This window comes from Cryptotermes secundus, unplaced genomic scaffold (genome assembly GCF_002891405.2).
Source record: "Cryptotermes secundus unplaced genomic scaffold, Csec_1.0 scaffold7, whole genome shotgun sequence".
Lineage (NCBI taxonomy): Eukaryota > Metazoa > Arthropoda > Insecta > Blattodea > Kalotermitidae > Cryptotermes > Cryptotermes secundus.
The window spans coordinates 710,807-727,625 of NW_019727389.1; the positions used below are offsets into that span (position 1 = coordinate 710,807).

At 37.5% G+C, this 16,819-nt stretch overlaps 1 protein-coding gene across 3 annotated transcripts in view; it reads left to right on the forward strand.

Moving 5' to 3' along the window:
• Positions 1-16,819, forward strand: part of LOC111864597 — a 45,780-nt gene that overhangs the window by 22,182 nt on the left and 6,779 nt on the right. The window contains exons 5-8 of one of the 3 annotated variants that reach the window (XM_033751492.1): positions 8,513-8,657; positions 8,926-9,073; positions 11,792-11,993; positions 13,684-15,133. In XM_033751492.1, coding sequence (XP_033607383.1) covers positions 8,513-8,657; positions 8,926-9,073; positions 11,792-11,993; positions 13,684-15,133 — 1,945 coding nt within the window. Of the gene's footprint in view, positions 1-8,512; positions 8,658-8,925; positions 9,074-11,791; positions 11,994-13,683; positions 16,366-16,819 lie in introns of those variants that run through there. The other 2 variants (XM_023851949.2, XM_033751491.1) reach the window with 2 other exon arrangements.

Here is a 16,819-nt window from a genome sequence, read left to right on the forward strand (position 1 = left end):
TATTTTAGATTTGAAGTCAGTGCTGTTGATACGAAAATTTATAATTCTGTGGTGTTGTCATTATGGGTATATCCCAGGCAGTGTCACATCATACTTAAGTCCCCCCTTTTTTTGATGAAAAGAAGGAAAACCCTGTTAAAAATGGAGGACTAAAGGAGATTAAGATAAGGTTGTGATTTTTATTTTAACTCCCAGATTTTTGATGGCACCTTTTTTGACATCTTGAAGATTTACATTTGTCATGAAATTAAAATTATATTGCTTCATCCCTTATCATATCTAAGTACTGGCACTTTCCCTTCAAGAAAGAAGACACGAGATCCATCACATGTACCAGTTGCCTAGCACCTTCTTAAAATGTCATTTTGTCACTTTTTTAGAATCATATTTTTATAATTTTTATATGTTACATACCTACATGGACACTTATGCAAGACGCCTTAGTTTGAGACCACCTAGTTCCAGGTCAATCTTTTGCATGTTCTTGCCTTCAAAAAAGTTTGAGCTCTGAGAATTCAGTAGTTACTGGGTTCCCACTATGTTTAGTCCACAGTAAAACTGCAGATTCCTTGTGCCAGCCATTGTCGTTAGCCTATCACTGGAATTTCTGCTGAAGTTAAAACTTGTAACTATTTGGGAATACTAGTATATACATGTCACAGATGAGAACTCTCCATTGAGGGCTTATTGGATATGCTTCAGTAGGCAAGATATGATTTCATAGTACATCCTGTGAACAGTTATATATTCATCACAAAATTCAATCATTCTTTATATGAATGTAACAGCAGGTGCACATTCTTTTCTTTTTAAAGGTCCAGTAAGCTGTTTTTTAACCTTGTTTGTTAGCTTGAATAACACGTTTGAGTTTGTCTTTATCCTCTTAATCAACTGGTAGGAATGCTGGCATGAATTCAGTGCATTTAATGATGCTAATAGAAAGGGTTTGTGTTGATGCTGCAAGCTTGAGTGGAATATACTCACTATTCTCATGTTTAATGTATCAGCATGGCATATGCATTTCTACGAGTACATGACCTTATATTCCTAACATATTGCATGTTGTTTTTATAACACTTGTCACCTCTTGCACATTATGTTTAGTGACATACAGTTGCATTTACACCTCTACCACTGACAGTTTTGCTTGTATCCTCACATATGTATGTTGTTTAAAGCAGTGATATTATAATTTTTACCTTAATGACATCTGTAATTTGACCAATACTGAAAGTAGAACTGGAATTTCACTCCACTAAACTTTACTTATATTTTAAGATTGTGGTCATCTGTGTTGTGACACCATGTAGTGTTGTTGGTGGATACCAGCGTTTTAGAGGAATTTGCTGTCTTGATTCACTTCAACCCTGGAGACACATGCAGCATGTTCTTCTGAAATGTTGATATTCATCTGCAGTGTGGGGACACAGTGCCACAACCCAGGGGATTGCAATCTGAAACTCACTCCTATGAAGATCTGAAAGCTTAACATACATTGATAGTATAAAGAATAATTTTAACAAAAATACACGCCTTATTTTGAAGACAGACTTTGTTTATAATATTTGTTTAATGTTCAGTGTATCCTTTGAGGTAGTAACTTTGCAGTCTTATTCAACCACATGTTATTTGCTGAAAATGGAGCACATTGTGTTTGAAAATTATCATAAGTAAGAAAATTATGAGTGCTCTACAAAAGGAAGTACAAGCTAATTTTTGGTATGAAAACCTGTGATTTGATTTTTGTTTCGGTTTTTATTACCTGAACCAGTAATGGTTCCTACAGAATACAGATATTTTACAAACTGTTGTAAAAAATATAGATACATGTCTCATTTTTATCATTCATGAATACAGTATTGAACTAAATCTGTAAATTATACTTCACCTACACATCTCTGTATTTTTGATGTGCAGCACAATTTTCTGTGAATTGAGGGTTACCATATTACTTTATTGATGAGAATTATTGTTAATATTATTTTGAGTCTTTTCCTTGATTTCATTTTGTACTAGTGAATCAGTTTCTTATACATGCTGTGTTTCTTGAAGAACAGTATAAAAGCAATCAGGTACATAGCTTGTATTATGGTTGAACAAGAGTGTATGGACCTAATTTTGTGTCCCATATTTTGTTCTGCCTGGTTTGGTTGCTTGTTTGCTTTTGCTTATTTTTCCTGAATCAAATAACTGATTGAGCTTGTTTAATTTTCTTCTCCTCTCTCCTGGGACCTAGAACCTTAACTTGTCATCCATATCATCACATAGCAACTTCCCATTAGCACACCCTAGCCGGTCAGACATGTCAGTGGCCTCCAGGTCTTGCTTCCACACTTCATCTGCACCTAGTGAGGAGGGCTTGATGGGGGGCAACACTGAGGAAGATGGAGCCAAGCAGTGTGCCAGATCTGAGAGTGAAACAGACAACAGAACATATTCTGAGGAACCTGCTCCTTCTGAAATCTCAGATGAAGAAGATTTCACCTATGTTCCATCTAAGCATATGCCCCTTGAGAAACATACAGCAAAATCTTCTCCCTTCACCCCTGAATGCCGTCCCACGACACGTAGTAGGAAAGCAAGGAAGCTCAGGAACACAAATGTTACTCAGTAGATCTCATAAACTCTGACCTGTATAGAGGATAAGAACCGGTAACCTCCCAGTATGTAGGATGTTGGGATACTAGCTCAAAACAGAAAGACTGACCTATAAAAAGACTTATATTTAAATGGAGTGAGAGAAATTGTGGAATGGTATGTGAATAATGTGCTGGCATGTGTAATATGGTTTTCTTTTAATATATGATTTCTTAGAATCTTGTGGCAAGTTTGGGTGTGTTATTGAATGGTATTTATTTGTAGTTCCAGTTTTCATCAGAACGTTTTTAAGAATTTCATATTTACATGAAATGCCCTGTATTAGCTTGATAATGGCAAGCGGTAGCATAGTTGGTTGAGGCACTATGCTACAAACTGGCAGGTTGTGGATTCCATTCACAATGAGGTCATTGGATTTTTTATTTATCTGATCCTTCCAGCTGCACTATGGCCCTGGTGTTGACTCAGCCTCTTAACAGAAATGAGTACCAGGAATCTTCCTGGGGATGAAGGGCGGCTGGCACATAAGGCTGACAAACTCACTGCCATCTGTGAGCTACCTGTCTAGAAAATGTGGGAGTCTCAATGTCTCACAACTGTGTGGGCCTCCATGGCCTGTTACAGGGATAAAAATGGTAAAGCTATCCCTGTAACAGGCCCTAGAGGCCCATGGGGTTGTGAGATGCTGAGGCTCCCACATTTTCTAGACATTGCGGCTGGAAGGATTAGATCAGTTGAAAAATTCAATGACCTTATTGGGAATCAAACCCGTGACCTTCTGGCTTGTAGCATAGTGCCTCAACCAACTATATTGCCACATGCCCCATTACAGGGATAGCTTTATTCTTTTACCATTATTAGCTTGATAGACAAAATTGTGCAAGAAGCAATTACATGTGCCATATTTAGTTTTCCCTCTACACATTCCTTGATAGATAGTTGCTAATATGCATTTAACAGACATTATGAAAGACAATTGGCAAATTGTTATAATAGTATGAAAAACATTCTGTCTGCTGATGTTTATTGATGTATTTTGTTCCATTATACACTCATCTGCAGTGAATGATAATTTTTTAAAGAAGTAACAAAGTTCTTGTGTATTCTCATCCTGATTGACAATTTCCATGTACAGTAAGTAAAGCGTTTATAAAATTATTCTAATTTAAAGAAGTTATTAGTTTTAATTAATCTATATTTTAGTTTGAATGTAATTTGTGAAATTAGTTCATAAATAGAATTTCATTAGCTTTTAACATAACTGTGTTTTTGAATGATTTCATACAAACTTGCTACTTGTAAATGTGTTTTAAAATATTTTGTGATTTGCTGCTCTGTGGTATGTAGTAACTGTCATGTAAAACATTAGCAGTTTTGTTATTGTTGTATTAGACTTGTATGTGATCTTAGAAGTTTTATCTTTCTGTAAGTGGTTAATTTAATGTGTCCATACCTCATGATTCAGCATTAAAAATTTCCCATCCAGATAGTTAGCTTCATGCCAGAGTAAATGTTCCATCGAACGCCATGTTGTATTCACTATCATTTGCTGATTGCAAATTAGACATTTGTTAAAAATGGTCTGTTTCTTATATGATGGATGGAAGAATGGCTAAAATTGCATATATATCATGTATCAATGGAATACCAAACACAAAATGTAAATCTTGTTTTGAATTTAGCATTATATTTTCTTCTTCCATCTTTCACACCTATTTCAGTGAGATTTTTAATTTAATTTGTTCAGCTAAGGCAGTGACAATCTGAAAGTTTCCTCAGTCTAAAGAGCAAAATCAGATACTAAACCTTTCATCTGATCTTATTTTAAAGTTTCATATATGTTTTTCCATAAAGCCAAAAGATATTGAAATTGACATGAAACATATTGTAAATCTTGTCATTAGGTTTTCTTGGTTGAAATTGAATGTATAACCTTTGCATCTGGGAATAAGCCACAGCAGATATAGAGGATTTTTCAGTGTTATGGCAGTCATTGCAGTTGCTGCCTTCAGGGTGAATATCTCAAGGGGGGGGGGGTTGTTGCCCCCTTTTGTAGAGTTAGCAGTAGGCAATGAGTGGATGAGTGGGAAGGGAAGGCATGATTGGATGATATGTAGGCACAGGATGCTATCCAATAGGAAGCAGCCAAATGATGAATGAAAGAAGGTTATGAAATATTGAAACATTTTTGTAGACCAGGTGGTCCTGGAAACAGGTGATGGAAATGTTTCAATGACCCCATTTCTATGGCAAGGGGTAATGGAAAAACTTTTAAGCAACCATGTAGTAAGGCAAAGAGCTGATGGAAAACGTTATAGTAACCATGTTGTTAGGAAAAGAAGTGCTGAAGAAGTTTTCAGTGGTCATTTTTCTAAGAAAAGAGGTTATGAAAAAATTATTAGTAGACAGACAGATAGGAAAGAAGGTGATGAAGAAACCTCCCACAGAGACATTAACTCTCAAGATGGCAACTGCAGTATCTGCAAAAACAGAAAACATTTAACAATGCTTATTCCCAAATACCAAAGTTTTATATATTTTAAACTAGTATATCCATACCAAATGATTGCATTTGCATTATTGATTTTTGTTCTCCCATCCTTCTGATTATATGAATCTAATTTTTAATCATTTTGAAATATTCTGTTTACCAATTTGCTAAATATGACAGTAGATCTATGTATTCATCATTTTATTTTTCTGAGACTAGTTTTCCGTGGAAGCCACCCATTTTCTTTCCATTAGGAACCTAGAATTTTATTTTATGTATTTGGGACTTATTTAATTGCACTGCCAGTAGCTTAGGATATATAACGTAAAATGGTAGGTTGATTAATTCATAATGAATTGGAATGGCTATAGAAGGAAAGAGTAGTTTCATGATTAGAGGTACTGTCCTATAATTTTCCTTGAGGGACTGTGAAAAACCACAAAAAAAAACTCAGAATAGTCTGTTTCCCAGCCAAGATTCAAAGCAAGAATGTCCTGAATACAAGTCAGAAGCATTAATATTTGAGCCATCTTGCTTGGCGCCTGAAGTTAGTTTAGGTAAAAGATAGTGGAAGTCCATTACATTGTACTAGCAACCAAAGAAAGCAGGTTTTCCAGCAGTCACTTCATAGTAGTTTTGCACATGTCAATTTTGCTTCAAAATTCATGGGTTTTAAGGCCAGATGAATTACTGTCACTTTCTCATTTTTATTTATCAGAAATTGGTGCGCAGGAAAGGACAAAGGGCTCTGATTGGGACCAGTTCTCATCTTATGTTAGCTTTTCATTATGCCTTACCTTGAAAAAGTGTGAAGAATCTATGTGTAAGAAATGCTAAGCCTTCCCATGATTCAGAATCCATGTTAAGCAGTAAGCACTCACTGCTAGTATTCATCCCTCTGTCATCTGAAGTAAATATAATCCTATCATATTGCGCTCTTATATATATCAGGAGTTGTTTCTTCTGCCTTTGCCAAATGCAGGACTCTCGTCAAGACAAGGCAGTCCAGGACAACACTCCAGTCCTTCCAGCAGGTGGCAGCGTGTATGTTGTAGCTGGAGCACATATGGGGAATGGAAAACTCTTGTCCAGTATATACTGAAAGGAGTTTATTCATGACTTAAATTACTAAATAAATTTAATGGAATTGGAACCCACATCTTTGTAGTAACAATTCTTCCATATCAAGTAGAATAGCAATATAGTCATGAATTAATATTTATAATTAAGAATGTACAATCTGTCCCTTCCAAAGTACTTCTTACACTCTCATAACACAGTTGTCTGAGCCTGTTCTTTATGAAGGAGGTCTTCCTCTCTGTCTTTTTCCCTATTGCTCCATCTTGGAGCATAGGGCATCTGTGAAACACTCGTTTCACTTCAGTTTCTTGATCTTAGACAGTCGGTAGGACACCTTGGACAGGGGATCAGCTCATCCCAAGGATGCTACCTTACATAAACACAGAATAAACATAGACAAACATCCATGCATTGAATGGGATTCAAACCCATGATCCCAGTGTTCAAGCAGGCAAAGAAATTTCATGCCTTAGACCATGCAGCCATTGTGATTGGTTATGAAAGGGGGTACACTATATAATATTCTAAGGTATGCATCATACTTCTTACATCTCACAGAAGAAGTAATAAAAGGCCAAGTAAGAAGTGGGCAGCCATAACAGATTGTAGTCAAACTTTAGAAAGCGGGAACCATATCAAGGAAATTAGCACTGCTGCAGCCATTTACATATAAGACTGCCATTCAGTTGTTAATTTTGTATGGGTGTTCAATACATTAAGTGTTAGTTTTTCTTTGTGTGCTTTTATATTGTGGTATATTAATTAAGCACAAAGCTATATTTATTTTTCTCATATACATGGTATTATGAAATAACTTACATTGTATTCTTTTTTCTGTGATAACTACATTTAGTCCTTATTCCATGATGTCCCCTTTGAATAGTTCAGTTTGATATAGAATTTGCAAAGGCCAGTGTATTGAGCTCTTGAATCATGATGGTGTCACAATATTTCTCCCTTCATTGCCAGTTGAGTTTTGGAAAAATGGGGGGAAAAAAACCCTGGGAATTTCGATCAGCGGATGAGGCACACATTTTATGCAGTTTCTTGCGTGCTGATTTTGTGTCAGAATTCTGTGGCGTAATCTGAATTAAATTTCTATCTCATTAGCCAAATCATGGATGGTGACCTATTTTCATGAAGTTCCTTGATTCACATGACATTTTTATCCACTTTGATGATGGTTGGATATTATGATTACTCAGCATCATTAACTGATTTCACTCTTCCTTTGAACTTGGAAAACCAATCCAGTGTTTGAGTTTAGCTCGTTTTTATTAATAAAAGTTGTAATATTTTGTAAATTTTTATGGCAGGTTTGCCTGGTTTGAAGCAAAACTTGATGCACACATGATGCTCTTTGAAGCCTGCCATTCTTTAATAAAACTCAAATTTCAGGTGGCATTACACGCAACCTCACTTTACAAAGTGTTACTTCAGGATGATACAAGCTAAGCTAAAACTATGAAAGCAACAGAAATTGACATAGCAGATTCTACTCTACCTTGACCTAGCAGAGAAGTTTTGTCCCAACTTCAGTAATGCTGTATTATGGCCAGTGTAAAAACTAGCTGATCACACCATGTATGTATGATATAAAAGAGAGGAATGTGTCATAATCATGAGAAAGTGCACATCAAGATTTTAAAAGAAAAATATGTTCAGAATGCCATCTCTATACCTGTTATCCTCTAGTGCTTCACAGGAGATCAGTGGATTTTATTATGTTTGGTAGTGTTAAAACCTCATTACTATGTGCCCACTGGATGGTAAATGTCAAATGGAGCTGTGCATGGAGGTTGGAGTACATGATGACCGTTTCAGAAATTACTAATGATACTGATATTGCTGATTTGTGGATTGTATTCAGTATTATCCAGATGTAGGTTATGTGCCTCCAAAAGTAATTATACAGTATTCTGAAGTTGATCTTGCCTTTCATGTGGGAAAGCCATTTTGAGGCATATCATTTACTTAGGAATCATAAAGGATATTCCAGGTTTCATCAGCTGTTATGATGTTTCAAGTGAAGTCTAGATCATTACATGCTGCACTGATGAGTCCCAACACAGATATGCATGTGGTCATATTGTTCCTTGTTTCTGCACGAACATTCTTGATACAACATGTTGGCCAGTTTAAATATTCATATTATAAGCTTTTCTTTTAACGTGGCACTAGAGGTAATAATATTATTAGGACAATAATGATATTGGAAAAAAATTACAGGGAATCTTATGATGGTGGTATATCTAATAATTAAATATCAAGAAATAAATATGACTTAATGTTTACACATTGTGTTGTAATTTACTTTGACAGTATTGTGTTCTTTAATTGTAGGGTGGAGGGGGATTGGTCAATCAAATTCGCAGGAGCTATAGTCTCAGTGACCTCTCCTCAGACAAGGAATCTGACATGAATTGCAATACCAAGGCCCTTCAGAATGTCTCAGATGAAGATGATATGGAGGAAACAGATGGCTTAGGTGAGTAATATTACTTGATTGAGTGAATGACTGTCTTCTGTATTTCAGTGAAAGGAAATAGAGGTAGGCTAAGTTGTTTTTTTAGGTTTCTTAATAGTACAGAATCAGCTTCAAGAATTATGTGATGTGAGATGAGATTATCCTTTCCGTGTGTCCCTGTAGATAGCTATAACTGAACCAGATTAGACAGCATCATAGTCAGAAGACTGTGACTTTAATATTTACCCCCATGAGAATCTCAGATTTCACAATTATTTGTGTTTTGTTGAAGATCCACGAATGTTGAAGCCTAGGGGTTATAGTCCCCGCCGTTCAGCTTCTGGTTCAAGCAGGATGGAGATGTACTTTCCAGAAGTAGATGTGGATGTCCGGCAACATGGTAGCACTCGACCAAGGGAACCGAGCATTCCACTCAGGTAAGATAAGTCTCTTTTCTTACATACCCAGTTGGCTACAGGCTGGACACCCAAGGGGTCGGAATTCGAGATCCAGTAGGGTCAAGAATTCTTTGTTCTCCACATTGTCCAGACCAGCTCTGGGGTCCACCTGACCTCCTATCGAATGGGTACTAGGGGCTCTTGGGACTAAAGCGACTGGGTCATGAAGCTGACCACTCACCTCAAGCTAGTGCTCAAGGTCAAGAAAATGTGGATCTATAATCCACTCCCCCATATGCCTTCATGGTGTAGTGCTTAATTTGTTAAGCAGGAGGACAACTTTACCTTGCCTAGTCATTCAGACAATCAAGTGTGTTGCAAGTGAGTCTGTATGTAACCCAGATCTGGTCAGGAGATGATCTATGGAAGGTCTGTTCCTGTTTATTCCTTTATCACACTTATACTTCTCTTAAAGGCTGTGCCATAGCTCGAGTGGTTAGTTGCCAGCTTCCCACTGTGACGGCCTGGGTTCGAACCCAGGTCAGGTCATGTGGGATTTGTGGTGGGCAGAGTGGCACGGGGCAGGTTTTCTCCAAGTACTTTGGTATCTCCTGCCAATTCTCATTCCATCGATAGCTCCACATTCATCATCTATCATTTGGGGCTGGTAAAGTAGGCCAGATAGTGGCCGACATACCAAGTAGACTCAGTCTCACCCCACCCCAAGAAACTATACTTCTCTTACGTGTACATGCTGTGAATACTACATAATTTGATCACCCATCATATTGGCATGTTTACTGCCCCAAGATGAGGTCACCATATAGAATATGGAAGATGATAATTTCACCTCATACATGTTTCATGTTGTAAATCATAGAATTATTCTGCTTTTAGTTGTGTATTTTTTCCTTAGCTCACAGAAATGTCTTTTCACTCGAGGGCAAAATATGTGTTGTTTTGATAAGAAGATCAAAGCAGGTCTCTGTCTCATGAAAGGATTTTCATTGTATCATCTGCTATGATCTGCAGATAGATGTATTTCTGAACATGTTTACCTCTTTGGTAACATCTGACTTGTATGTGAGAGGTACTGTTTGAATCTCAATGATGTGATTTAGCTTTCCTAGCTGATATTTTCTTCTTAAGATTGTGGTATTCTGTAGATGGTTACGAAAACATATGAGGAACTTGCTGCCTAGCTCTTCAAGGTAGAAGTTATGTCCTTAAGATGGATGCCACAGGACGACATTCTTTAAATTTTATTGCCATGGAAACCTCAAAGCTCATCAAGTTTTTTTTTATTCGGTTCCTCTAAGCAGATTCCAGGACACTATCATGTAGGCCATGACTGCTTCCTCTCGTATCCATGTAGATTCACATGTCATAATCATTGTTAGTTTTTATTTGCATATCCTATTAAGATAAAATGTAACATTTATCAACCTAGAAGTCCATAACTGAACCATAAATATCACATTTCATTAACAGCATGAGCCTGGGGCAGATACTGATGTGAAATAGGATGGCATTGTGAGTCACTTGTGTAATAGCAAGTGAAGTCAGGCATCCACCCCATTATTTAATATTGACCTGCAAATGAACAACCAAGAGAACAATAGAATACTTAACATTTATTTGTGACAGTACACAAGTCCAACTTCCCTCCAACCACACAAAACATGTGTGGCCAGTAGTCATTATGTTTCTTGCTAGTTATACCTTCTGCTTTGAAGATTCAGTATCTGTGTGATCCACTAGCAAGGTGAGACAGAGTCTCAAATGTGTGAAAAGAGACTTTTACAAGTAGTTAAGCCTTTCTAGTTGCATAACATTTTCCTGGACTTACGTGTTTAAGGAACTACAAATATTTTATAAATTTAATATCAGCCACTTACTGGTCTCTGTGTAAGGTGTTTCCAAGAGAACAAATAAATGTCTTTCCAGCCAGCTATTTACTATAGTCTGTTTCATATAGCGTCCACATCTATATCCAAAGTTTTTCCCATAGCATTGTGTACATGTGTTAGTGTTCTTATGACTTAGGTTCTTCCTATAGTAGTTGTGCATAATACTGATTTTAAGGCAAGGAAGATACTCGTTTGCAAATTGCTAACTTAAAGAAGTAAGAAGTGTCCTAAATATTATCATCATATCTGTTACAATAATCTCACACTGAATGTCATGACGTGATTATCACTCCGGCTTTATATTCATTACGTCATGGACTTGAGAGGTACTAGTTTTCTGTTTGTTTATAGTTACTAGCTGCAGTTGCCTGCTGAGATTGTACACGTACCTTAAAATTTGCCATTCCCACATCCTTCAACCTTAGTCTCAAGTTATCATTCATAATCATTCTACCACTCAGTGCCTTAGAACCTATGTAGTTGACAAAGTGTTGCTAATTAAACAAGGAAACTGTAGCAACATTAACCTTACAAAGACTGAATTTATTCTACATGATATATAAAAATTCAGTTCATACCTCACAGGAAATACATTACATCCCTGCTGAAAAGATCACCTGGTTAATGCTGTTTAGGGAAGCAAATGCTGCATACTGTGAGAACCGTATGAAACATGAATGTACTCTGTGGGTAGAGTGCAGAGTTTTACTATGTTAAAGAAAGTGATACATTTACAAAGAACCACTGGATTTTTAAAAGTTAATCGTGGTTCTTAAAAGTGCTAAGGAGAGAGACAGGACAGTAGCAGCAAGTTCTGTTTTCATATATAACTTACATACGTTTTCAGTCATATCAGATCATCTGAGGATGTAAGTTCAGGATATTCTAGTGCAGAGCCACTATATGCTGGACATCATGCAGCAAAATCTGAAGGACTTGCAGCAAGCAGGGAACCTCTGGTCAGAACAGCCTCTGTAGGATCTACACGATCTATGCGGACCAAGAGTTCACGTGGCGGTGTTGTTGCCAAGAGGGGGCCTGCATCTGAGGTGAGTCTTCTTACTGCTTTGAAATCGTTTGTTGATTGAAATAATTTGAGCTTTCCACATGATTATTTTAGTTCTTGTTACTTTAGTTTCCAGGGAGTAATTGTAATGTTGATGTCAATAATAGGTCTCTCATAATTCTGTGGTAATAGAGAGCAAATAATGAATCAGAATTTTTTATTTTTGTAACATTATGGTCTTCTGGATTCAACCCTGAAGATGGAGACAGCAGATTTCTCCAAATCTTGGTAACAGTGAACAAAACTGTGATGTCTTAACCCAGAAGTCCTCTTAGTTTTCACAACAATGAAAACTTGAAATATCGCATTTCTGATTACTTGAGCCCTTTTCAGATTGATGCTTTCAAATAAATTTTTCAGTCATGCTACATTTGAGTGATGGTGTGATCTCACACTGAATATGTACTGTAATATCCTCATGTTATGCAGGACCTTAGAAAATTGGTCACCACATTTATCACTTATACAGCATTTATTCATTAAATTGCAGATTCTGTTGTGTTTAGAATTTTTCCATTTCCGACTTATGTACTACATTGTAATTTTATAGTGGTTAGTACCTCTTGTTCATGTTTGGGAGGTTTCATTATGGAAGCTTGGACTGGAGAATAGTGTGGGAATATCCCCACATAACACGCTGTTTCGCCGGTCTTTCAGACAACACTCACTCCTAAGTGAATATCACATTGCCGGACATTACGCTCATATTTATACAGCACTCGTCCAGCACACCTTCGCATCATTGCTGGCCAATCAGTGCTCACAATCGCAACTGCAAGTTTCGCTCCCCCCATCAAGCATGATATAAAAGGCGGAGCCCAAAGCTCGCAATTGTCAGTGATCACATTCAGTTCAGAGCGATCGGTAGTCAGAGTCATTAGCTCTTCACTGCTACCAGGCCGGTAACGTCGCTGCCGCAAGTCTCCAGCAACCAGGCTACTCATGCAGCTGCCGCAACTCCAGCAACTGACCGTGGGCAGCCGTTTCTACCGGCACGCACAACACTACATCACCGGACAGGCAGGCCAGCTGAACGGCTGTAAGACTCCGCCTACTACGGAGGAGCAAATTCTGCTAGCGCACTCGTGGTGGAACAAACTGCCCTTTGAGGACCAGTGAACTTTTCAACATTCCACATAGCTTCGCAACTACTCTGTAAATTCAATTTGTACAATTTAATATATACAGTTGTTACAGTTCTACATGGTTGTCATTTAGAATATCGACAATCCCACAATAGCTTTCCTGACTGATGCCATTTTATGTTATATACCGGTAAATTACTAAAGTAAAATGTCTGTTCTTAAACACCATGCAATGAACATATATGGGGGACAGGAGTTAGATCTTCACACATTACTCGCCTCAACGATGTTATGTAATTTGCACAGTTGATAGTGAATTTTAAATAAACCAAGAAGCAAAAACATCCATTTTATGTCTTTTAACTGTTGGGAAAATGAACTTGTTTTACCTTATAAAGCCGTAATAGTTTAAAGTGTTGGATGTGTGTTATTTTTAAGCAATTATATATATGTATGTATGTACAATATGATAGGCAGTGGCAAGTAAATATAACTGTGCCTATTGTATCATGTCAGCTTGAACATTTTGATGTTCACACAGCAGTAACTATGTTTTCTTTTTCTTGCTCTCTTTATTTTTGTTTGAAGGACAGTGAACTCTTGGACATACAAGGTGATGAAGGAGACTACAGCTATCAAGAGGAGTGTTTCTATGATGTATCTTCTTCCTTGTCCTCTCATGCATCAATGTCCGTTCCATTTCCCATAACTGTTACTGTAAATAGATCAGCTGCACCTCCCTTTCCATTTCTAGAGCTTTCTTATCCCTCAGCTCAGAAACAAGTAGTTGCTGTCCCATCCAAATTGAATGATATGTCAAGTCAGGAGCAGTGCATAGATGACTCTGATGTAAAATCAGATTCACCCGATGATGAAGATACACCGTTATATGATGCAGAGTCGGATGAATCTAAACTTCCAGATAATGAATGTTTGCTCACTGAACCTTTGGATTCATTAGTGAAGGATGACATTATCTCTACATCATATCATGAAACTTCTTTATCCTGTGATGTAACATTGCTGCAGTTAGACAGAACTGCAAATGGTTTAATACCTGACACAGTTGTCTCTTCTGTAGGCCCAATTTTGTCTAATGAATGCCTTACGTCACATTTAAACATAACCAGTAATAACATCATACTAGGAACTTCCACTGCTCATGCAGATGAAACCAACAAAGATGAAGCATTGACAAAGAATAAAAATGAAATACCTGTCCAAAAGGAAAGCCCTATAATAAATGTAAGAGATCTACCATGTGAACCAGCAATTTTGCAGCATGCAGAGACTGAACCTAGAAACCTAATCACTGGTAAGGTAGATATTCTTTCTGATTCTTTGGAGGGGAAGACACAGAATATGGATGTTGCCATTGATTCACTGAAAGATGTTAAACCTTTCAGTTTGGCACAGCCAACACATACACCTCTAGAAGTTGCAGAGGCTTTAGATATGACATCAGGGTTTTCAGAGGTTGTGAGTAAACCAGTGGGAATAGAAGAGCCTTCAGTTTCATTTCTAGAAGAAGTTAATAATGTGATAGATGATACTGTATCTGAAACCCTGACTGCAGTAGGTATATCTGGGCGCACACCTACATCTGCAGAATTTCACTCTCTAGACAAAATGGCGGACATCTCTTCAGAGTCACAAAATTCAAAATGTGACACTGACATCAAGCATTCAAATAATTATGATGATAATAAGTCTGATTTAAATTTTGGGCTTGCAGCTACAGAGAAATCAGCAACTGGCATCATGCATAGTGCTGAACATGACACTTCAAAACTAAATTCAAATTCTGTAATTTCTGCTGGTGTTAATGGACTTGATGAAATTTTGCAGGTAGAAAACAGTGATGAGAACCCTCTTCAGGACCAGAGAGGTTCTCCTTATACGTCTGTTGAGTCTCTATCCCCACCAGAGCCAGCTAGTAGATCTAGTTCACAGGGCAGTTTGAGGAAGGATGGTAGAGCTGGACGTTACCACAAACGACCTGCCCCAACACCTCCTCCAAAGAACTCTGAATCAGAAGGTGAAGACTGGACTGAAGTCCAAGAACCTCAAATGTTATGCGATGGAAATAGCAAAGCTTTGACCTGCCACAAAGAGCTTAATGAGCATGTGCCATCACCAAAGGAAGTAAGATTTGAGGATTCAGAATCAGCTGTCACTGCTCGTCTTGTGCTGAAGCCAGGGGTCATGAGGTCATTGGGACCTGATTCTGGAACCAAGGCAGAAGTTTTTGTTTCAAGAACCCCACAAATTAAAAGCAAAAAGCTAAATTCAAAGAGTAAACAGGGAGATTCAGCACTGTCACGGTTAATTGGGCTGCCAAAAAACCAATTTGGAAATTTGACATCATATTTCCCTTTCTGGCATGGGAAGCAGGAGGCTCATGCTTCAGCTGACATCCAAAGTTTGTCACCAGGAAGTTCTAAATTACAGAGCAGCAGTAATTCAGCATCTGTGGCAGTTCATGAAAGCACTTCATCTTGCTCCAAAAGACACAATTCTAGCCAAAGCAGTGATATTAACGTGAAAGTGATGTCCTATTCCCCTGGGCAGAGACGCCAAGCACCTTTGGCTGATTGGGAATAAGTAAAGATTATTTACAAATCTTATTTATAGAAAAATGAGAAAGGACATTGGTGATGTCACAGAGTTTTGAGTAGCAAAACTTGTGCATCAGTTATCTGTCTACAGATCTGAATACTATAAATATATCAGCTACCTTCTCCTAGTTTAATCCAATAAATTAATTAAATCTGAAACATTTCCTTCTTTCATTTGTACATCCTAAATCTCGGGAATCTGGATGTGGAACTTCATTCATGGATGCTGAATTGGTCTGGAATTTCTTGCAGGGATGTATTAGATTGTGCTATGCCCCTTACTGAGGGTGTGATGTTTGGAAATTTTAAAAATGTGTGTGTGTACCTATACAGTCATAACCCACTCTTTTTTACAGTACTAATCATCGTAGAAGATACCTGAAGCCTTAACTATGGTTTAGGGAAGCTCCCCTCTAACACTTGAGTTCTGCAGCAGTAGCTTCTAGACATGTTAAGCATGATTCTGTTGGTTAAGTAAGCAGTTCCTTAGATACTAGAACAGTAATCTAGACTTCTGATTTTTTTAGTTTGTCTTACTTTTGATATTTTAGTCTGACTAAATGGTTTTTGTGTGAGGCCTTTAACTCTTCATTTTCACTGTACATGTGAATCTGATGTACAAGGAGCCATGTTTCCAGATAACCTTAAAAACTGTTAGTTTTGAGGAATTTAGTGAATATACAATTTCTTTATTAAAATGCGTCACAACACAACAATATCAAGGTCAAGGCCAAGATTGGCTCGGCTACATGTTTCGGCTATTAGAGCCATCATCAGGCAAATACATGATTAACATATTCACCCCACTGAACTGCAGTACTGGTAAAATTGGATACATGATAATTATTACATTATAAAATACGATGGGGTACCCAAAAGAAACCGAACTAATTTTTTTGTGGGCAGAGCTTTTGTAGTACCGCGTTTTGCCGCTATGACCGCATAGAGCTAACATTCCTGAGTCGATAAGCCGACTACCGTTGCTTCAGAAGGTGAGGACTGGTTTCGACAGAGTTTATAGTGACAACTGTTTTGTGTGATCGTCGTTTTTGCAATGGCTGATTTTCGTGAACAGCATTTGGTGGTGAAATTCTGCTTTTTGCTTG